The sequence below is a fragment of the Salmo trutta genome, chromosome 21 (assembly GCF_901001165.1).
Source record: "Salmo trutta chromosome 21, fSalTru1.1, whole genome shotgun sequence".
Classification (NCBI taxonomy): domain Eukaryota; kingdom Metazoa; phylum Chordata; class Actinopteri; order Salmoniformes; family Salmonidae; genus Salmo; species Salmo trutta.
The window spans coordinates 37,801,209-37,824,395 of NC_042977.1; the positions used below are offsets into that span (position 1 = coordinate 37,801,209).

The following is a 23,187-nucleotide window of genomic DNA, read 5'->3' on the forward strand; positions in this document are numbered from 1 at the left end:
AGTTTCCTTAGAAATTCGCCGTATTTATGATCTATTTTTGACACAGTAATACCGCATGGTTACAGGGTTAATTCCGCGTGGTTGCAGGGTTAAAACCGAGTGGTTAAGGTTTTGGCTATGGTTTGGGGAAGGCTTAAAACAAAATAATAGTTTTTAAAAACTCGCTATTCCATCAAGTGTAATCAAGTATTATCATGGCTTACTAGAGCATTGTGAACTGGGATGGCGCAGTGGTCTGAGCAGCACGGCTCCAAGCATCACGAGTTCGCTCCCAGTGCTGGGCAATCAATTGTTAGTGCCGAGGAAGGCATATATCGACATTCTCAATACTAAGTCTATTTAATCTGATGACATACTATACCTAATGAATACAACATAGGTTTGGTGACACCTCCGTCTCAAAAACAAATGCTTTTGACTGCTTGGATCTTTTGGAAATAAAGCTTTTCCTCCCGAACATGTCGTTCTGCGAGTAAAATAACTGCTAACTTTACCCTCTTAATGGAAAAATAAAAAACTGCTATTGGGTAAACTATATTTACTAATGTCTGTAAATTAAAGTTGAATCCCCCCAAACTCCTAAAATATATGCAAGACAAATCATTGTTTTACTTCACAATTATTGTCCATAATTGTCGGTTACATGATTGTATGATTATTGTGCCAGCCCTATGTTCACCTCGACTGAATATCGATCATGTAAATCAAATGTGAATCTGATCAACCGTTTAGTTCAGGTTTATGATTATTGAAATGAAAACCAAAGATTGAGCTTACTGAATATTAGTAATATCAATTCTATGAAGTGGGATCAATGTTATTGATTACTTACTAAGTCTCTGTGGTGAACTGAAGTGTTTAAAAAAGCAACCCTGTGTGTGTGTTTTTTTTCTTCTTCGTGTGTGTGTTTTTTCTTCTTCGTGTGTGTGTTTTTTTTCTTCTTCGTGTGTGTGTTTTTTTTTCTTCTTCGTGTGTGTTTTTTTTCTTCTTCGTGTGTGTTTTTTTTTCTTCTTCGTGTGTGTGTTTTTTTTTCTTCTTCGTGTGTGTGTTTTTTTCTTCTTCGTGTGTGTGTTTTTTTTTCTTCTTCGTGTGTGTGTTTGATGCCAGGGAATGGAATAGGAGACCAATGGCCATCTATCGCTGCCTGGAGGCATTGATTTGCCTGAATGGGCTGGCTGCCCATGCACATACACACAGACACATACACACACACACACACACACACAAATGCATGCACATGTCTGCTCATGCTTGGCTAAACTTGATAAATGAGGTATTTGTTTTGAGTAATGGCCCGATTATTGCAGTGTAAAAATCAATGTGGTTTCACAGAAACTTCTAAAGCAGGCTTGTTATGTACAATGTTAACATATCCATTTGGACAGCGCAGGAAAACTCAAATGTGTTTACAGTCTGCTGTTTTTGAGGAATATTGAAATGGAAAAAGTTTTTTATCATGAAAGAGCTTGCTGAGTACATTCTCTTTCAATGTCTCTTTCTCTTTCTCTTTCTCTCACACTCTTACACGCATGCGCACACACACACTCACAAGCTGGAGTCTTTGCCACCAAAGTCATAGACAGTTTTCTCTGCTACTGCACAGCAAGCGGTACCGACGCAACAAGTCTGGAACAAACAGGACCCTGAACAGCTTCTAACCCCAAACCATAAGACTGCTCAATTGTTAGTTAAATAGTTAATCAAATGGCTACCCGGACTTTCTGCATTGACCCCTTTTTGTGCTAACTTTTTTTAATCATCATATACGCTGCTGTTACTGTTAACTATCTGTCACTTTATTCCTAGTTACACTACCATTCAAAAGTTTGGGGTCACTTAGAAATGTCCTTGTTTTTGAAAGAAAGAAAAAATGTTTGTCCATTAAAATAACATCAAATTGATCAGAAATACAGTGTAGAGATTGTTAATGTTGTAAATGTTTTTTTTTTTTTATGAAATATCTACATTGGCGTACAGAGGCCTATTATCAGCAACCATCACTCCTGTGTTCCAATGGCACGTTGTGTTAGGTAATCCAAGTTTATAATTTTAAAAGGCTAATTAATCATTAGAAAACCCTTTTGCAATTATGTTATTAGAGCTGAAAACTGTTGTTCTGATTAAAGAAGCAATAAAACTGGCCTTCTTTAGACTAGTTGAGTATCTGGAGCATCAGCATTTGTGGGTACGATTACAGGCTCAAAATGGCCAGAAACTAAGACTTTCTTCTGAGACTCGTCCGTCTATTCTTGTTCTGAGAAATTAAGGCTAATCCATGCGAGAAATTGCCAAGAAACTGAAGATCTCGTACAATGCTGTGTACTACTCCCTTCACAGAAGAACGCAAACTGGCTGTAACCATAATAGAAAGAGTAGTGGGAGCAAGAGGACCAACAGAGCAAGAGGACAAGTACATTAGAGTGTATAGTTTGAGAAACAGATATCTCACAAGTCCTCAACTGGCAGCTTCATTAAATAGTACCTCAAAAACACCAGTCTCAACGTCAACAGTGAAGAGGCGACTCCGGGAGGCTGGCCTTCTAGGCAGAGTTGCAAAGAAAAAGCCATATCTCAGACTGGCCAATAAAAAGAAAAGATTAAGATGGGAAAAAGAACACAGACACTGGACAGAGGAACTCTGCCTAGAAGTCCAGTATCCCGGAGTCGCCTCTTCACTGTTGACGTTGAGACTGGTGTTTTGCGGGTACTATTTAATGAAGCTGCTGGTTGAGGACTTGTGAGATGTCTGTTTCTCAAACTATACACTCTAATGTACTTGTTCTCTTGTTCAGTTGTGCACCGTGGCCTCCCACACCTCTTTCTATTCTGGTTTGAGCCAGTTTGCGCTGTTCTGTGAAGGGAGTAGTACACAGCGTTGTATGAGATCTTCAGTTTCTTGGCAGTTTCTCACATGGAATAGCCTTAATTTCTCAGAATGATCAATTAGCCTTTTAAAATGATAAACTTGGATTAGCTAACACAATGTGCCATTGGAACACAGGACTGATGGTTGCTGATAATGGGCCTCTGTATATCTATGTAGATATTACATTAAAAATCAGCCGTTTCCAGCTACAATAGTCATTTACAACATTAACAATGTCTACACTGTATTTCTGATCACACACATAGACACACACATGCACACATAGACACACCTTCTCACAATGTGTTAACCCTTTCTCTTGCCTGTGATTCCCTGTCTCAGACATGTTGGCCATAGGAGACCCTAACCAGTCTACTATCCTGGCTGTGTCCATCACTGGAGGCATCGTATTGCTCATCTTCCTGGTGGCCTGCTTTGTTGTCAGTGGCAGGTAAGAGAGCTACACACACACTCACACACACACTGAAATGTACTTTGCTCCCCTCATATTATATATGATGTTTGATTGTAACCTTCAGGCAAAATTAGCTAACGTTCAGCGAAGGTCATCTGTAAACCCAGTGGTGTTATATGCAGGCAAGATTAGTGAGTCAAATTAAAGAAGAGAACCAGAGAGAAGAGATGAGATAGGAGGAGGAGAGGAGGAAAGGAGAGAACTCTTCTTGGATGCAGTGCAGACAGTCCGAGTTAGGCTCCAGCTCCCCTGTACCAAAGGAGGAGAGGAGAGAGAGATGACAGGCGAGTGATTTATAATGTCTGTAAATTAATGCTTATCCTATATACACACTGACTAGATTAAAGAGCTATTTTTCCCCTCGACACACACACACATAGACATACCATACACACACACAGTTCTGAGGTCTGTAAAAACATTAGTATTGATTAAGGGTGATTGCCTATCAGGCTGAGTGCTCTATTAATTATTGACTGGGTGGAATCTAGTTAGTGGATACTGTCCTAATCTCTCTCTCACACACACACACACACACACACACACACACACACACACACACACACACACACACACACACACACACGCACACACACACACACATACATGCACTTGAACATGCACTAACATACAAATACACACATAAAACACACTCACATATGTAAAAGTTGAAAGGTTGAAGAAGAAAGTGGCATGAAAGGCAAGATGGCCGACAGGCAGGGTGTTAATCCTGGTTTACTAAAAGTACACACAGACACACACATACAGCTAATCAGATTTCACAGGCTGGAAGGCAGGCGAGGTGTTAACTAGGTTTTACATGGGGGTCGATATACCGCCATCAATTACCTCTCCCTCCAACCCTCTTTTCTGATTGTGACTAGATGGGATGCAGTTAATGTCAGAAAGTGACTGTTCACAGCAGGTTAGGAGAACTCATGTATCTGGTTAGGAGAACTCACGTAGCAGGTTAGGATAATTGACATAGCTGGTTAGGAGAACTCACGTAGCAGGTAGCAGGTTAGGAGAACTCAGGTAGCAGGTTAGGAGAACTCACGTAGCAGGTTAGGACAACTCACGTAGCAGGTTAGGAGAATTCAAGTAGCTGGTTAGGAGAACTCACGTAGCTGTTAGGAGAACTCACGTAGCAGGTAGCTGGTTAGGAGAACTCACGTAGCAGGTTAGGAGAATTCACGTAGCTGGTTAGGAGAACTCACGTAGCTGTTAGGAGAACTCACGTAGCAGGTAGCTGGTTAGGAGAACTCACGTAGCAGGTTAGGAGAATTCTCGTAGCAGGTAGCTGGTTAGGAGAACTCACGTAGCTGTTTGGCGATCTCACGTAGCAGATAGCTGGTTAGGAGAACTCACGTAGCTGTTAGGAGAACTCACGTAGCAGGTTAGGAGAATTCGTGTAGCAGGTCGGGGGCATTGACGTAGCAGGTTAGGACAATTAGGTTGAAGATACATTTCACTGCTGCTCTATTTCACTATAAATGTACATTAATATGTTATTCACATATCATATGTGTCATAAAAATGTTGAATTTCCTCACTACACGCCAATACCGAGATTTTCTGCGTCTCACCAGTAGAAACGGGCCAGCTACATTTACTGGTTATATCCACAATATCCAGAATTCATAGCGATTTCAGGACGTAGTACCGGCCTGTGTATCCAGTTGATGTGAGAAATATCAAAATGTCTGCATTTGTAGCCAGCACTTTCAGCCAGAGGATTTCGAAACGGAACTGAAGTCTCAACTGATGGGGTTGCCATGTCGTCAAACATTGAAAAGTGTTGCTATTCCATCGATTTTCCCCTTCACTTCAAAGAGGAAGTCATCCGATCAGCTAACATCAGAGCAGCAAGCTGTGGTAACGTAACTAACATTACCTAGCTAACTAGCTAGCTGGCGAACTACATTTGTTTATCTAAACCAAAATCTAGCTAGCTGGCTTTCATAATACGCTGGCTAGACATTGCAAAGCTTATCAGTGTAATTAGCAAGCTGCTATCTGGCGATGTGATTTGTAACTTTGCAAGGTAACGTTCGCTTCGTTAGGTTACGTTAGCTAACTGTTAGCTAGCTAGCTAACTAACTATTGCAGAGACTACGTGTAACTATGTGTGACTATGTGTTTTATTTAGAGTCTGATCTCATCAACATCTGTAGAGGCATCAACATCGAGCTCAGCACCAGGAACTAGTGTTAGTCACCTTCTAAAAGCTTAATAAAATCTACTAAATCTTTCCATGATGAGCAAATAAATCTGCTGGAGCTAGGCATAAACATGGGCTGTGTCTTATTGTAATAATTGGTGTGTTTACAAGGAGGCTACAACTTCTGCTGTAGTTTTCTCTGTATTGTTGAGGCTTAGTTGAAGTTAATGCAAGGCTTGAAGTCTAAAATGCAGAAAAGGAAGTATTAATAAGGAGGGGATGGTTTGGGTGACTGATTGGTGTCTGTTAGGGGTGGGTATTGTGTGTGAAGGTTAGTATGAATGATCTGTTGACATGGGGGGGTGGATATAGGCCCTTGTTTGAGTGTGTATAAATAGGGACATAGTAGTCAAATGTTTGCTAATCACTGACTACTGTGTGTCCAACAGACTAATCATGCTGCTGATGACGATAACCTGGACACCAGCTTTACTAATACAGAGCCTGTAGACCCATTGGGTGAAAGCTTTCAGCCTGGAATATGCTCAAGCTCAACATCATCTTACTTTGACACAAGCCAGGACAACCAAAGGTATTTACGAAAGCACAATACCCTCTTGAAAAAACACTAAACTGTCACAAGACATGTGCTCCTCAAACTTTTCACACCCTTACAGTCAGTATACTCTTCTAGCCTATTCACTCTATTGTGGGCAGTGCTTGTCTACTCAACAGCACAACTCTAAGACACGACTAGACTGTACATCAGTCAAGCCCCCTCAAACTTTTGACAGCTTTGCTAACAGCCCACCTCAATGCCCCATTATTGACTCTGAGTGTAACAAAACACATACCAGTCTACTGTACCCTGTTTCATTTACATAGTATGGTTCTATGGTTATTGTATGTTTACACATCCTCATGATCAGTCTTCACGTTTTACACATCCTCATGATCAGTCTTCATGTTTAACACATCCTCATGATCAGTCTTCACATTTTACACATCCTCATGATCAGCTTCACGTTTTACACATCCTCATGATCAGTCTTCATGTTTTACACATCCTCATGATCAGCTTCACGTTTTACACATCCTCATGATCAGTCTTCACGTTTTACACATCCTCATGATCATTCTTCACGTTTTACACATCCTCATGATCAGTCTTCACGTTTTACACATCCTCATGATCATTCTTCACGTATTACACATCCTCATGATCAGTCTTCACGTTTTACACATTCTCATGATGTCTTCACGTTTTACACATCCTCATGATCAGTCTTCACGTTTTACACATTCTCATGATCAGTCTTCATGTTTTACACATCCTCATGATCAGCTTCACGTTTTACACATCCTCATGATCAGTCTTCACGTTTTACACATCCTCATGATCAGCTTCACGTTTAACACATCCTCATGATCAGTCTTCACGTTTAACACATCCTCATGATCAGTCTTCACGTTTTACACATTCTCATGATCAGTCTTCATGTTTTACACATCCTCATGATCAGCTTCACGTCTCTCCAGGAGACTTGCAGTGCAAAAAAATCTTCTGCAAGAGGTCGAAGCAGTGGGTGGTGAAAAACGTGTAAGAGTGGCTTCTCCACCTGGCTGTGGAGTGCAGAAAGGACCAGACAATTGTCTACAAGGAGCCCGAGTCACAGATCCCCAAACCCAACAGCCCTGCCAACATCACCACCGTGCCAAAGACTGCTAAACCAGCTGCCATTACCCAACACAAGAAGAGGTTCACCAGCTGAAGAACAATATGTAACCTGCCTTGAATATTCAACCAACACAATACCCATATTCAGTTAGACTGATGTTGTAGTATAATATAGAATGCCTAGTATGCCCACATTGCATTGTGGTATAGATATTTCTAGCTGTTGTACGTATATATACACTTCAATGTTTCATATTTATTTTTACTATTTTATACATTGTAGAATAATAGTGAAGATGTCAAAACTATGAAATAACAAAGTGTTCAAAAAAATCCAAATATATTTTAGATTTTAGATTCTTCAAACTAGCCACCCTTTGCCTTGATGCCAGCTTTGCACACTCTTGGCATTCTCTCAACCAGCTTCACCTGGAATGCTTTTCCAACGGTCTTAAAGGAGTTCCCACATATGATGAGAACCTGTTGGCTACTTTTCCTTCACTCTGCGGTCCAACTCATCCCAAACCATCTCAATTGGGTTGAGGTCGGGAGGCCAGGTCATCTGATGCAGCACTCTCCTTCTTGGTCAAGTAGCCCTTACACAGCCTGGAGGTGTGTTGGGTCATTGTCCTGTTGAAAAACCATTGATAGTCCCACTAAGTGGGATGGCGTATCACTGCAGAATGCTGTGGTAGCCATGCTCGTTAAGTGTCCCTTGAATTCTAAATAAATCAACCGATAGTGTCACCGGCAAAGCACCCCCACAACATCACACCTCCTTTCATGCCCTGATCTGTTTAACCTGTCCTTGTGATTGTCTCTACCCCCTCCGGGTGTCTCTTATTTTCCCCGGTGTATTTATCCCTGTGTTTCCTGTCTCTCTGTGCCAGTTCATCTTGTATGTCCAAGTCAACCAGCATGTTTTTCCCGTGCTCATGCTTTTCTATTCTCTTTTACTAGTCCTCCCGGTTTTGACCTTTGCCTGTTTTTCTGGACTCCATTCCCGCCTGCCTGACCATTCGGCCTACCCTGACCTCGAGCTTGCCATTCTGTACCTCTGGATCTATGAACTGGTTTTGACCTTTTGCTTGTCCACGACCATTCTCTTGCCTACCCCTTTTGGATTGTTAATAAACATCTTGGACTCTAACCATCTGCCTCCTGTGTCTGCATCTGGGTCTCGCCTTGTGCCCTTATACCTCCTCCGTGCTTCACGGTGGGAACCACACAAATCAAATCAAATTTTATTGGTCACATACACATGGTTAGCAGATGTTAATGCAAGTGTAGAGAAATCCTAACGAGTAATCTAACAATTCAACAACTACCTAATACACACAAATCTAAATGGATGGAATAAGAATATGTACATATTAATATATGGATGAGCGATGACCGAGCGGCATAGGGCAAGATGTAATAGATGGTATAAGATACAGTATACACATATGTCATGACGTTGCCCTGTTGGGGGAGGTTTAAATACCTTTCCCCCTTTTCTCTCCACTCTACAGAATGGACTCTTGGAAAGCACTTTGATAACATAGAGTATGGTAACATAAAAAGGTTGGGGAAAATAGCAATATTTATGTAATCCAACCAGTTGAAAGTGTCTGTTGGCACATAAAGAATATGATGTCAGATCAGTTGGTCTCTGGGACATTATATCTGATGATCGGACAATATAAATTGTATCTTGGAAAGTCTACTCATTATAGTTATCAGATTCACATGGAATTGTGCAATTTAAATGTTTAAATATGAAACTATTTGTGAAAAGATTAAATGTAATTTTAGCTTCTAAAGGAGAGCATTGTTTTCATAGGTAAACTATGCTCACTCAGTGGCCACGCCCAAGTGAATGGACATTGGTTGAAAGGAGAGAAACAAGCCCTTTTCTTCTCCAGTGTTAAAGCCCCCGTGACCCAATTCACGTCAGACTAAGCAAAGCCCAGCGTGAGCTGTGGTTGCGAATGGTTGAATATCCACTCTACATAACAAAATTTACATGAGACCAAATCACGTGGAGGTGACAATCACCACGCTGTAAGGATGAATTTCTACTACACTAGCCAGAATACAGCGTGAGCTGATTATGGCAAAATGGAATGAACTTTGAACTCTTATTCACTAAAGAAGAAGTGATACATCCTAGAAGTCCAGTTATCAGCTGCAGCTGTAAATGTACATGGCCTAGGAAAGGACAGACAATCTCCTGAGAAGACACGGTATAACGTATCTGCCCTACAACACTATGACCAGACAGATTCTACAAGGGACAAGGGAAATCTCTTCTGGGCAAACCAGTCTTCCATCCTGGACCCATCTATTTGCGCAGCGCAAATATATATCTTGCATTTTCCTTTTCCGAATGGGCGGTTATTAGAATGCATAAGATTCTGTATTTACGTTAGCATAGCTTTTCAAGGTCCAATAGAGACCCAATCTCTTTTGTCCCTCAGTCTTCCCGCTCTTTCATTCAAACCCAACCCTCTTTCTTTGTGTAACCAGCTCTGATATCGGTTTAGTCCGCTAGGGACTTTTTATTTTATGACATGATTAGTAATCGATGTAAGATACATCCTGTGTATATGTAATTCTGCGTGATTATTTACTAAATAAATAATTAAGCAATTTTTTGAATTGTTGATTCAACTTGATAGCCAGGGTTTGTGAAGATAACCAAGAATTTTACGACGTTCCGATAAGACTGAATAAGGTGACGATTAATAATTGACTGCTATTGATATAAAAGTTCTTCAAGAGTGGATTCGGGAGATAGCCGCTCAAATAAAACTAATGCTTCTGTGGTGCCCCAGGTTATTGACGAGTTAATTGTTGCATGCTTTAAATCAATCACATAATCAATCAAACGTTAGTTAATCAATTTAGAAAATAGCATGACGTATAATAGGGCTAGGCATCCCGCTAGCGGGACAACTTCCGGTGAAACTGGAGGGCGCACAATTCAAATAAATAATCATAAAAATGATGGATATTGAACATTTAGGAACATATAAGTGTCTTATATCAGTTGAAAGCTTAAATTCTTGTTAATCTAACTGCACTGACCGATTTACAGTAGTTATTACAGCGAAAACATGCCATGTGATTGTTTGAGGACGGCACCCCACATCAAAATATTTTTCCACCGGCACAGGTTTCATAAATTCACAAATAATGATTAAATATTCACTTACTTTTTTAAAATCTTCCTCTGATTTGTCATTCAAATGGTCCCCGCTATAATGTGTAGTGTTGTTTTGTTAGATAAAATCCTTCTTTATATCCCAAAAAGTCAGTTTAGTTGGTGCCATCGATTTGAGTAATCCACTCATTCAACATGCAGAGAAAGGAATCTGAAAATCTACCCCTAAACTTTTTTTCAACATGTCAAAATACATTTCTGTTTACTCCTTAGATACCCTAAAATGTATTTCTTACGGAAAGAAGTATGTTCAATAAGAAACCGATTTTAGCTTTTGCGTCCTGTCTTCAAACACTGATATTTCTTATTCATTTTGGAAGTTACAAGCCTGAAACCTTGAACATAGACTGCTGACACCCTGTGGAAGCCATAGGAATTGCATCCTGGGAGCTAATTTCCAGTATGCCCTTATACTTGCCATTGTAAGAGCATGGTCTCTCAAACAAACTTTGGATTTTCTCCTACCATATCTATTGTGTTATATTCTCCTACATTATTTTAACATTTCAACAAACTTCAAAGTGTTTTCTTTCCAATAGTACCAATTATATGCATATCCTGGCTTCAGTGCCTGAGCAACAGGCAGTTTACTTTGGGCACGTCATTCAGGCGGAAATTGAGAAGACTGTGGCATAGCCCTAAGAAGTTTTTAATCAGTCAGAGACACGACACATATGAGATGAGTAATGTAAGATATGTAAACATTATTAAAGTGGCATTATTTAAAGTGACTAGTGATCCATGCGGATATCATCCGTTCACCAACTCTGCGCCTCACAAAGACATGACGATTAGAACCAAAAATCTCAAATTTGGCCTCATTAGACCAAAGGAAAGATTTTCACTGGTCTAATGTCCATTGCTCGTGTTTCTTGGCCCAAGCAAGTCTCTTATTATTAGCAGTGTCCTTTAGTAGTGGTTTCTTTGCAGCAATTTGACCATGAAGGCCTGATTCATGCAGTCTCTTCTGAACAGTTGATGTCTGGTAACTCTAATGAACGTATCCTCTGCAGCAGAGGTAACTCTGGGTCTTCCTTTACTGTGGTAGTCCTCAAGAAAACCTATTATCATTTGTTTTTAAACAGGACAATGACCCAACACACCTCCAGGCTGTGTAAGGGCTATTTGACCAAGATGGAGAGTGATGGAGTGCTGCATCAGATGACCTGGCTTCCACAATCACAAACCCAATTGAGATGGTTTGGGATGAGTTCTCCACAGAGTGAAGGAAAAGCAGCCAACAAGTGCTCAGCATATGTGGGAACTCCTTCAAGACTGTCGGAAAAGCATTCCAGATGAAGCTGGTTGAGAGAATGCCAAAAGTAGGCAAAGATGTCATCAACGGGGGACCAGTATGGAAAAAATGTATGAAATGTATGCATTCACTACTGTAAGTCGCTCTGAATAAGAGCGTCTGCTAAATGACTAAAATGTAAAATGTAAAAGGCAAACTTTGAAAAATCTAAAATATATTTTGATTTGTTTAACACTTTTTTGGTTACTACATGATTCCATATGTGTTATTTCATAGTTGTGATGTTTATCCTATTATTCTATAATGTAGAAATAGTCAAATTAAAGAAAAACCCTTGAATGAGTAAGTGTGTCCAAACTTCTGAGTGGTACTGTATAGAGAGTTGAAGTCGGAAGTTTATATGCACTTAGGTTGGAGTCATTAAAACTCGTTTTTCAACCACTCCAAAAATGTCTTGTTAACAAACTATAGTTTTGGCAAGTCGGTTAGGACATTTACTTTGTGCTTGACACAAGTAATTTTTCCAATGATTGTTTACAGACCGATTATTTAATTTATAATTCACTGTATCACAATTCCATTTGGTCAGAAGTTTATGTTCACTAAGTTGACTGTGCCTTTAAACAGTTGGAAAATTCCAGAAAATTATGTCATGGCTTTAGAAGCTTCACATAGGCTAATTGACATCATTTGAGTCAATTGGAGGTGTACCTGTGGATGTATTTCAAGGCCCCACCTTCAAACTCAGTGCCTCTTTGCTTGACATCATGGGAAAATCAAAAGAAATCAGCCAATACCTCAGAAAGAAAATTATAGACCTCCACAAGTCTGGTTCATCCTTGGGAGCAATTTCCGAACGCCTGAAGATACCACGTTCATCTGTACAAACAATAGTACGCAACTATAAACACCATGGGACCACGCAGCCATCATACCGCTCAGGAAGGAGACGCGTTCTGTCTCCTAGATATGAACATACTTTGGTGCGAAAAGTGCAAATCAATCCCAGAACAACAGCAAAGGACCTTGTGAAAATGCTGGAGGAAACGGGTACAAAAGTATCTATATCTACAGCAAAACGAGTCCTATATTGACATAACCTGAAAGGCCACTCTGCAAGGAAGAAGCCACTGCTCCAACACCGCCGTAAAAAAGCCAGACTACGGTTTGCAACTGCACATGGGGCCAAAGATTGTACATTTTAGAGAAATGTCCTCTGGTCTGATGAAACAAAAATAGAACTGTTTGGCCATAATGATCATCGCTATGTTTGTAGGAAAAAGGGGAGAGCTTGCAAGCCGAAGAACATCATCCCAACCGTGAAGCATGGGGGTGGCAGCATCATGTTGTGGGGGTGCTTTGCTGCAGGAGGGACTGGTGCACTTCACAAAATAGATGGCATCATGAGGGCGGAAAATTATGTGCATTTATTGAAGCAACTTCTCAAGACATCAGTCAGGAAGTTAAAGCTTGGTCGCAAATGGGTCTTCCAAATAGACAAAGCATACTTCCAAAGTTGTGGCAAAATGGCTTAAGGACAACAAAGTCAAGGTATTGGAGTGGCCATCACAAAGCCCTGACCTCAATCCCATAGAAAATTTGTGGGCAGAACTGAAAAAGTGTGAGCGAGCAAGGACTAGAAACCTGACTCAGTTACACCAGCTCTGTCAGGAGGAATGGGACAAAATTCACCCAACTTATTGTGGGAAGCTTGTCGAAGGCTACCCGAAACGTTTGACCCAAGTTACTAATTGAGTGTATGTAAACTTCTGACCCACTGGGAATGTGATGAAAGAAATTAAAGCTGAAATAAATAATTCTCGCTACTATTATTCTGACATTTCACATTCTTAAAATAAAGTGGTGATCCTAACTGACCTAAGACAGGGAATATTTACTAGGATTAAATGTCAGGAATTGTGAAAAACTGAGTTTAAATGAATTTGGCTAAGGTGTATGTAAACTTCCGACTTCAACTGTATACAGAATATATAATAGTGTTTAATATAATATTTTTTTAAGGTGTACTGACAAGTGACTTAATTATTCCTGCTGCATCCGATACCAATGAAGTGTTTACTTCATTTCCTGCGTTAATTCATTTTGATTTTCTTTAAATGTATTTGGATAAATTAGCTTGAAGGGGAGATTGTTGTTATGGGACCTTTCACATCTCTTCTTGAGAGTAATCAACTTCTTTGTGTCCAAGCAGTATTTAATGTGTGAGAGAGTCAAAAACGCTATTACACATTCATGGGTAGTCATTGTGTACTGTCTGTTTTCCTACTGTAACAGCATGGTGTAGAATGAGACATGTCACAGACACACGTTCGCTAGCCAGCTAGCTATATCACACAAGTATAGTAACTCCAAGACTAATATGAGTCATAAACCCAAAGTCATTCCTTTACTCTCCACCATTATCATCACAACATTTCTTCAGTTTTGCTCATAATGAGAGACATTGAGGCTAGCTAGGCTAGTTAGCTTGCTAGCTATAACATTAGACTACAGTACATTTTAGGTATATTAAATATACAGCTAGCTAGCTAGCTAAACTTGGTTTTAGTTTGCCTTGTAATGGTACTAGCAAGCCTTGATATGGTCAAATCGATCACCAAATTGTACTGTACTGAACAACACTGCCTAGTGTAAAAAGAAAGCTTTTATTGCTAGCTAGCTACAGATAGCAAAACAACTTACTTGTTTGTAATTTGCCCTCCTGAGTCCTGGTCCAGCCCAGATGGTCTAGGCTGCTGCCGCTGCTTGCTAGTCTCACAGTTATTTTTTTCACTGTCTCATCTGCTCTTCAGTGTATTCCGGCTCAAATAAATAGGGCTGTATGTTCCTATGTAAAAGAACATTAAAAAAATGTTTCATCGTCCAGCTCTTCTTGGAATGAGGAATCATCAGAAGCTGCCATTGTAGCTAATTAATTATCTTGGATAGACAGTGCACGGTAACATAGCTTCCATGTACCTGTAAACTAGTACTGCCCCCCGTTTTGAAAAGCTTGCCTAAGAGGGTAGGAACAAGGAAGTAGGGCTCCCGTCAAACTGTAGTATGTACAAAGCCAGGGAAAATGAGTCAACCTAGATATCCTTCAATGTCCTGGCAGAGAGTCCAATGGTTCTATTGAACAAGGAGAACCATATCTACTTTCTGCTAGTGAGATCGTGCAATCGGTGAAACACAAAGGCCATAATAATTGCTAAAAAATATGACTCCTATAATTTGTTTATCAGACATCAGACTCAATCAACCAATGACGTCATTGGTTGAACTCTCCCAGTGCAAATTTTTAAAAATACAGCTATAGTCCATAATTATGTCTGAAACACCTTCTCATCACTCATAATTATGTCTGAAACACCTTCTCATCACTCATAATTATGTCTGAAACACCTTCTCATCACTCATAATTATGTCTGAAACACCTTATCATCACTCATAATTATGTCTGAAACACCTTCTCATCACTCATAATTATGTCTGAAACACCTTCTCATCACACATAATTATGTCTGAAACACCTCTCATCATTGATAATTATGTCTGAAACACCTCATCATTCATAATTATGTCTGAAACACCTCATCACTCATAATTATGTCTGAAACACCTTCTCATCACTCAAATTATGTCTGAAACACCTCATAACTCATAATTATGTCTGAAACACCTTCTCATCACTCAAATTATGTCTGAAACACCTCTCATCACTCATAATTATGTCTGAAACACCTTCTCATCACTCATAATTATGTCTGAAACACCTTCTCATCACTCATAATTATGTCTGAAACACCTTATCACTCAGAATTTTGTCTGAAACACCTTCTCATCACTCATAATTATGTCTGAAACACCTTCTCATCATTCATAATTATGTCTGAAACACCTTATCACTCAGAATTTTGTCTGAAACACCTTCTCATCACTCATAATTATGTCTGAAACACCTCTCATCATTCATAATTATGTCTGAAACACCTTATCACTCATAATTATGTCTGAAACACCTTCTCATCACTCAAATTATGTCTGAAACACCTCTCATAACTCATAATTTTGTGTGAAACACCTCATCACTCATAATTATGTGTGAAACACCTTCTCATCACTCATAATTATGTCTGAAACACCTTCTCATCACTCATAATTATGTCTGAAACACCTCTCATCATTCATAATTATGTCTGAAACACCTCATCACTCATAATTATGTCTGAAACACCTTCTCATCACTCATAATTATGTCTGAAACACCTTCTCATCACTCAAATTATGTCTGAAACACCTCTCATAACTCATAATTATGTCTGAAACACCTTCTCATCACTCATAATTATGTCTGAAACACCTTCTCATCACTCATAATTATGTCTGAAACACCTCTCATCACTCATAATTATGTCTGAAACACCTTCTCATCACTCATAATTATGTCTGAAACACCTCATAACTCATAATTATGTCTGAAACACCTTCTCATCACTCATAATTATGTCTGAAACACCTACTCATAATTATGTCTGAAACACCTCATCACTCATAATTATGTCTGAAACACCTTCTCATCACTCATAATTATGTCTGAAGCACCTACTCATCACTCATAACTATGTCTGAAACACCTCTCATCACTCATAATTATGTCTGAAACACCTTCTCATAATTATGTCTGAAACACCTCATCACTCATAATTATGTAGTGAGACTGGAAAAACACCCCAAATAGTGTCTAGTGGTGAAGTTTCCCTTGCAATTTAGGAAAGGGGTTAGGGTTAGCTAAAATTCTCCCCGACGCCACTCAAACATTCAACTTTTGATGTTACTTTGACATTAGCTTCATCCCTCCTAGCCATGAACCTCTTCTCTCTCCTCCCACTCTTTCCTTCCTTTCATTCTGCCATGACTTGTATAGGGGGATGGAGGCAGGGCTGGGGGTTGATTAGTGCTTTCTAATAGAGAACCTCGAAACAGAATTGTGTGTGTGTTTGACTGCAGATTGCATGAGATCAAAGACAGCACTTGAGAGACAAGAAGGGAAAGGAGAAATAGAGATGTCCAGAATACAGAGACAACAGGGAGAGAGAGGGTGATGGAGGGAGAAGAGAGAAATAGAGTGAGAAAAGAATCTGAGAGAGAACAGGGAGGAGAGAGAGGATGATGGAGGGAGAAGAGAGAAATAGAGTGAGAAAAGAATCTGAGAGAGAACAGGGAGGAGAGAGAGGATGATGGAGGGAGAAGAGAGAAATAGAGTGAGAAAGAAGATGAGAGAGTATATGGGACCATTGGGGATAATATGAATTTTTCTAGTGAGAGAGGGCAAGAAACATTGAGTGAAGGAAGGAGGAAGAATTGAAGGAAGGAAGGAAGGAAGGAAGGAAGGAAGATTGCACTGGAAGGTGCAATAGGGCTGGTGTATTAAAAACCGGCAGGCAGGTTTTTAAAGAATCGTACAGAATCTGAAATCAGCAGTGATAACCAATCATAACTCATCTCTCTTTCTCTTTCTCTCAGCTTCTTCTCTCTCCCTATCTCTCTTTCCCTCAGCTTCTTCTCTCTCTCTCCCCCTCTCTCTCTTTCCTTTTCATTTTTCTATACCATCTTCGCTCTGCCTATATCAATCTTTATTCCTCTCCCTAGCCCAGTGTCTATTCAACATTTCCATGCTTGTCTCATTATTCTTTCCCTTTATTTTCTTCCTCTTTCTTTGTGTTATCTTTTCAGTATATCCTCCTTTTCTTCTCTATTTCTCACTGCTCTACAGCTTTCATTACAGCAAAACGGAGTGACACTGATTCATCCTAGCATCGGAGAGAAAGAGGGAGGGAGAGAGAGACACACACTGTGTACACTAATGTACACACACACTAACTTACACATACACGCATGCACGCACACACACACATACACACACTAACACACACACCATACGCCCTACTCCCCCTCGGTCTGTGTTGGCAGGGGAGCGGGTGATATCTTAGTAATATGGCTCGTAAAAACTGTGATTTGTGGTGTGTTATGTTCTTCTCTGTTCCCGTTAAATAAAGTGGCGTCTGTCCATTGTTCCTGCAGGGGGAAAACATGAAAAACACCCAACCCCCCTCAGACACAGCACCACAGTTATGCCGAGACTGTGTGTAGTTATTGCTGTGTGCGTGTGTGTGTGTGTGTAGCGTTTTTTACTGCAAGGGCTTTGCTGCGGGCTAGTTGGCAGGCTGGCAGGTGGGAACAATGCGAGCGACTGGCATGTGATGGAATCAGCAGATGGTTACGCTCGTCAAACCGTTCCCCCATTTGTTTTTTTCTGTTCCTCAGAAGTTGTTAGAGAAGTTTTTACAAGTCGTCAGTTCTCTAGCATGTGTGTATGTGTCTGTATTGTCTTTGTGTGTGTTGGTGTGTGTGTCTGTGTTGGTGTGTGTGTTGGTGTGTGTTGGTGTGTGTGTGTGTGCGTGTGTTGGTGTGTGTGTCTGTGTTGGTATGTGTGTGTATGTGTGAGTGTTGGTATGCATGTGTTGGTGTGTGTGTGTTGGTGTTGGTGTGTGTTGGTGTCTGTCTGTGTTGGTGTGTCTGTATTGTGTTTGTGTGTGTTGGTGTGTGTGTGCTGGTATGTGTGTCTGTGTTGGTGTGTGTGTGTGTTGGTGTCTGTGTTGGTGTGTGTGTCTGTGTTGGTGTGTGTGTGTGTGTTGGTGTCTGTGTTGGTGTCTGTGTTGGTGTGGGTGTCTGTGTTGGTGTGGGTGTCTGTGTTGGTGTGTGTGTGTGTTGGTGTGTGTGGTGCCTACCCTTTCTCTACTTCTGATTGTCTCTTACCGCCATGCCTCTCTCCCTTAAAGAGCTGTGAAGAGCTCGCCAAACGACACTCCAGGCTTTGGTCGGATGCCAGATGCCCGTCATTTTCGATAGTTGTTTGTTTGTGTTTTTATTAAGAAGTTGTCGAAGAGTGGTGAGAAGTTTAATTAAGGGCTAGGCCATCTGTTTAAAAGTCTTTTGGTTTTTAGACTGTATAATGTCTCATAGAAGTTATATCCGCTGCAGGAGCCATGAGAGATACTTCTCAAGGTGTTTTTGGATGAAAGGATTTGTACATTAACTCCAATCAACCAGTCAAACTTATCAATCTAACCTCCTCTAGCACTAACCCGATTGGACAAGGACACCCTGAATGACTCACGAGCCAGAAGGGGAACAAGAAGTCTTAGTCTATGTCTGGAGGTGACAAGTAAATTAGCATCTGAAAGCCTATTCAGCATCCTTCCTTTCTCCCTCTCTCTCTCTTTAGAAAGGATAGCTGGAGTGAAAGACATGAAGTCTTTGGCCCTTTTAGATGATTTTCATCTGACTTTCTTTTAATGTCTCTCTGACAAAAGGATTGAGAGGGAGAGAGGTATTGACCTCCTCTGTAAATAAAAGAGAGGAAGAGAGGTATTGACCAGCTTTTTGAAAAAGAGAGATATGGAGAGAGAAGGTGGGGGGTGGAGGAGAGTGAGATGTGTTTGTAATGGATATATTCGGGAGGAACACTTTTTAGTCTGTCTAAAAGAGGAAGTGAGGTGTCTCTGTCAAGGAAGGAATTCTCTACACAACAGCATCTGGTGTGGGTGTGTGTGTGTTTGAGGAGGCTCTTTTAAGACATCAGCATCTGTTACAAGGCCTTAGGTTATTCTTCAAAGTTAATGACAGAAAGGAAGCAACGAGAAGAGAAAGATCTGAACACACTGTCACTTAGAATACCTATGTGAGAATGCTGTTCATTGACTTCAGCTCAGCGTTCAGCACATTGTCCTCTCCAACCTCGTCACCAAGCTTAGGACCCTGGGACTGAAAACCTCCCTTTGCAACTGCATCCTGGACTTCCTGACGGGCCTACCCCACGTGGTGAGGGAAGGCAACATCACCTCCGCTACACTGACCCTCAACACGGAGGACCCTCAACACGGGGGACCCACCGGGGTGTGTGCTTAGTCCCCTTGTGTACTCCCTGTTCATCCACGATTGCATGGCCACACACGACTCCAACACCATCATCAAGTTTGCTGACGACTCAATGGCCTGATCACCAGCGACGATGAGACAGCCTACAGGGAGGAGGTCAGTGACCTGGCAGTGTGGTGCTGGGACAACAATCTTTCCCTCAATGTTAGTAAGACCAAGGAGCTGATGGTGAACTACAGGAAACGGGGGCGTACACGCACCCATCCACATCAACGGGGCTGCGCAGTGGAGCGTGTCGAGAGCTTAAATTAAGTTCCTCGTGTCCAAAACGCTAAGGACTTAAAATGGTCCACTCATAGGCGCACAGTCGTGAAGAAGGCTTGGTATGGCAACAGCACCACCCTCAATTGCATGGCACTACAGAGGGTGGTGCAGACAGCCCAGCACATCACTGGGACCATCTCCCCGCCATCCAGGACCTCTATATCAGGTGGTGTGAAAGGAAGGCCCAGAAAATTGTTAAAGACACCAGCCACCCAAGCCATAGACTGTTCCCTCTGCTTCCGCACATCAAGAGGTACCGGTGCATCAAGTCTGACACCAACAGGCTCCTGAACAGCTTCTATCTCCAAGCCATAAGACTGCTAAATAGCTAACAAAATGGCTACACAGACTATCTGAGTTGACCCTTGTATTTAATTTTTATTTTCTATTCACACTCACAGGACTCTACACACTCACGCATACTGGCACTCCAACACACACATAACATGCAAACACATTTATATTGACTCTACACACGCACACACACTCACATACAATCATCCTATACACTGCTGCTACTCTGTTTATCATATATCCTGATGCCTAGTCACCTTACCCTATACATATCTACATCTATCACTCCAGGATCCCTGTCGCCTTACCCTTATACATATCTACCTCTATCACTCCAGTATCCCTGTTACCTTACCCTTATACATATCTACCTCTATCACTCCAGTATTCCTTTCACCTTACCCCATACATGTCTACCTCTATCACTCCAGTATCCCTGTCGCCTTACCCTTATACATATCTACCTCTATCACTCCAGTATCCCTGTTACCTTACCCTTATACATATCTACCTCTATCACTCCAGTATCCCTGTCTCCTTACCCTTATACATATCTACCTCTATCACTCCAGTATCCCTGTCCCTTATACATATCTACCTCTATCACTCCAGGATCCCTGTCACCTTACCCCTATACATATCTACCTCTATCACTCCAGGATCCCTGTTACCTTACCCTTATACATATCTACCTCTATCACTCCAGTATCCCTGTCCCTTATACATATCTACCTCTATCACTCCAGGATCCCTGTCCCTTATACATATCTACCTCTATCACTCCAGGATCCCTGTCCCTTATACATATCTACCTCTATCACTCCAGTATCTCTGTTACCTTACCCTTATACATATCTACCTCTATCACTCCAGGATCCCTGTCCCTTATACATATCTACCTCTATCACTCCAGTATCTCTGTTACCTTACCCTTATACATATCTACCTCTATCACTCCAGTATCTCTGTTACCTTACCCTTATACATATCTACCTCTATCACTCCAGGATCCCTGAGACTGTGTAGGAAGTAGAAAAGGAAACTAGAACAGATGGTAAACAAAGAGAGAGAGATGAAAGTGAAGGAGGAGAAAGAGAGAGGGAGAAGGTAATTGAAGCACAGATGAAAGGCTTCTCATTGGAGGGAGTTTTATAATTCTTTCAGCTCAGCTCATCCACCACCCACCTAGGAGATGCATACCCCAGCAGCCATTTTGTGCCAGAATTCTCCCTACACAGGCAGTTTCCTGGTCCTCTATGCCAGAAAATGCCAAGTCCTGTTTGTTGGGAGGTGAATGGTAGCCATTGTGTGCCTTCCGCAAGCAGTTTCCTGGCTCGTAGGTGTTCTCAATGCCAGAAGACTCTGGTCTAGTTTGCTGGCTGGAGAAACTGTGTTTTGAGGAGAAGTTAGTGACAAACACACACATAGAGAGAGAGTCAGAGGTCTGCGGCAGAAAGGTTAGCACCAGGCAGTTTTTTGTGTAATAGCACTAATGATGATTATGAGCCAGAAGTGTCTCTTTTGGAGTGGCCATTTCAAAAGCCTTCTAAAGGGACAGCTGCTAAATGTCTGTGCATGTCTTTGTGTGTGTGTGGGGGCGTGCACTTGCGTGTGTGTGTATTAGCTGGCAGCTTGCGGCTCTTTGAACCAATATGGGTGAGCTTTGGACTATATGATACTCCTTTGTGTGTGTGTGTGTGTGTGTGTGTGTGTGTGTGTGTGTGTGTGTGTGTGTGTGTGTGTGTGTGTGTGTGTGTGTGTGTGTTGATCTGACATCTTAGTGATTTGAGAATTAAACACACATGTTTTGTGCTCTTGGATATGAACAAATGTGGACGCATGGCTACATGCAGCTCTCGCTTTGATCTTAAAACAAGCTCATAATAATCACGACCCCTGATGCTGTAAACAAAGTCCAGTTCAAAGTGAATGGCACAGATCCATATATGGCAATGGTCTATTTGCATATAGGCCTACTGCAGCTCTGATTAGTTATGCCGCAACAGTCTGTGTAGAGTACAGGATGAGTCGTGCATGTCAATGCAATAGAATCATACTCCGTTGCATTCTGCCTACAACAAATTCTCTTGCATAGTTTGTTTTGTTTCGGTATGTTACATTGAAAGTGGCTACTATTGTGTTGATTTGATCAGAATTCCCACAAAGGGAAAAGTTGATAGTGTTAATTTTGGTGGAAACTAGAGGTGAGTGAAGTTCAATCTTGTGCTTCTCTGTGCAGGCTGATATTTCTTCTGAACGGCAGTCCCGGGGAGCTGCGCGCCTGTACCCACGCTCAGCTTAGAGGGATCATTGGTCGTAACACACTCTCACCAAACCCATGGTGTGTTTTCTTCCCCTGAGTTTGTGACCCACTCATACTGTGGTTTGTAGTTTAGTTTATTAGACATGAAAACACACTTCCCTCAATGATGATGAGAACAGGTCACCCCTCCACTAAACATGCTTTCCCTTACCTCTCCTCCTCTTTGCTCATACTTCCCCTCTCCTCTCCTCTCCCCCTCGTCTAGTCTGGGACTCCACTTAGTCTAATGAATTGGTATTAAGTTAATGTTTCAAAACATGTTTTAATGAAACACAGACAGATTTATATACCATAACTCTATTGTTAATAATTCCCCCTTCCTAATAACTACCTCTGGCGTAGTAAATCTTTTTCTAAAGCGGTCAGGAGAGCTTTTGGCTGGACGCCAGATGGCGGGTGGGAGAGAGAAGGAAAGGAGGAGAGGGAAGGAAGGAAGGAAGGAGATGGCGGGAAAGGGGGAGAGAGAAGGAAGGAGGGAGAGGGGGAGAGACAAAGAAGGAAGGAGGGAGAGACAAGGAAGGAAGTAGGGAGAGGGGAGAGAAGGAGGGAAAGAGAGGGGGAGAGAAGGAAGGAGGGAGGGAGAGGAAGAGAGAGAAGAAAGGAGGGATGGGGAGAGAAGAGGAAGGAGAAAGAGGGAGAGATAATGAAGGTGGGAGAGGGGA

The 23,187-nt window shown here is 41.4% G+C and overlaps 1 protein-coding gene across 7 annotated transcripts in view; it reads left to right on the forward strand.

Annotated features, from left to right (window-relative positions):
* LOC115157364 (ephrin type-A receptor 3-like) overlaps positions 1 to 23,187 on the forward strand; it is a 218,364-nt gene that overhangs the window by 135,381 nt on the left and 59,796 nt on the right. For 2 of the 7 annotated variants that reach the window (XM_029705551.1, XM_029705552.1), the window contains exons 10-12: positions 3,209 to 3,317; positions 5,057 to 5,216; positions 5,952 to 6,094. In XM_029705551.1, coding sequence (XP_029561411.1) covers positions 3,209 to 3,317; positions 5,057 to 5,216; positions 5,952 to 6,094 — 412 coding nt within the window. Of the gene's footprint in view, positions 1 to 3,208; positions 3,318 to 3,463; positions 3,526 to 5,056; positions 5,217 to 5,951; positions 6,095 to 8,140; positions 8,253 to 22,441; positions 22,956 to 23,187 lie in introns of those variants that run through there. The other 5 variants (XM_029705553.1, XM_029705554.1, XM_029705555.1 and 2 more) reach the window with 4 other exon arrangements.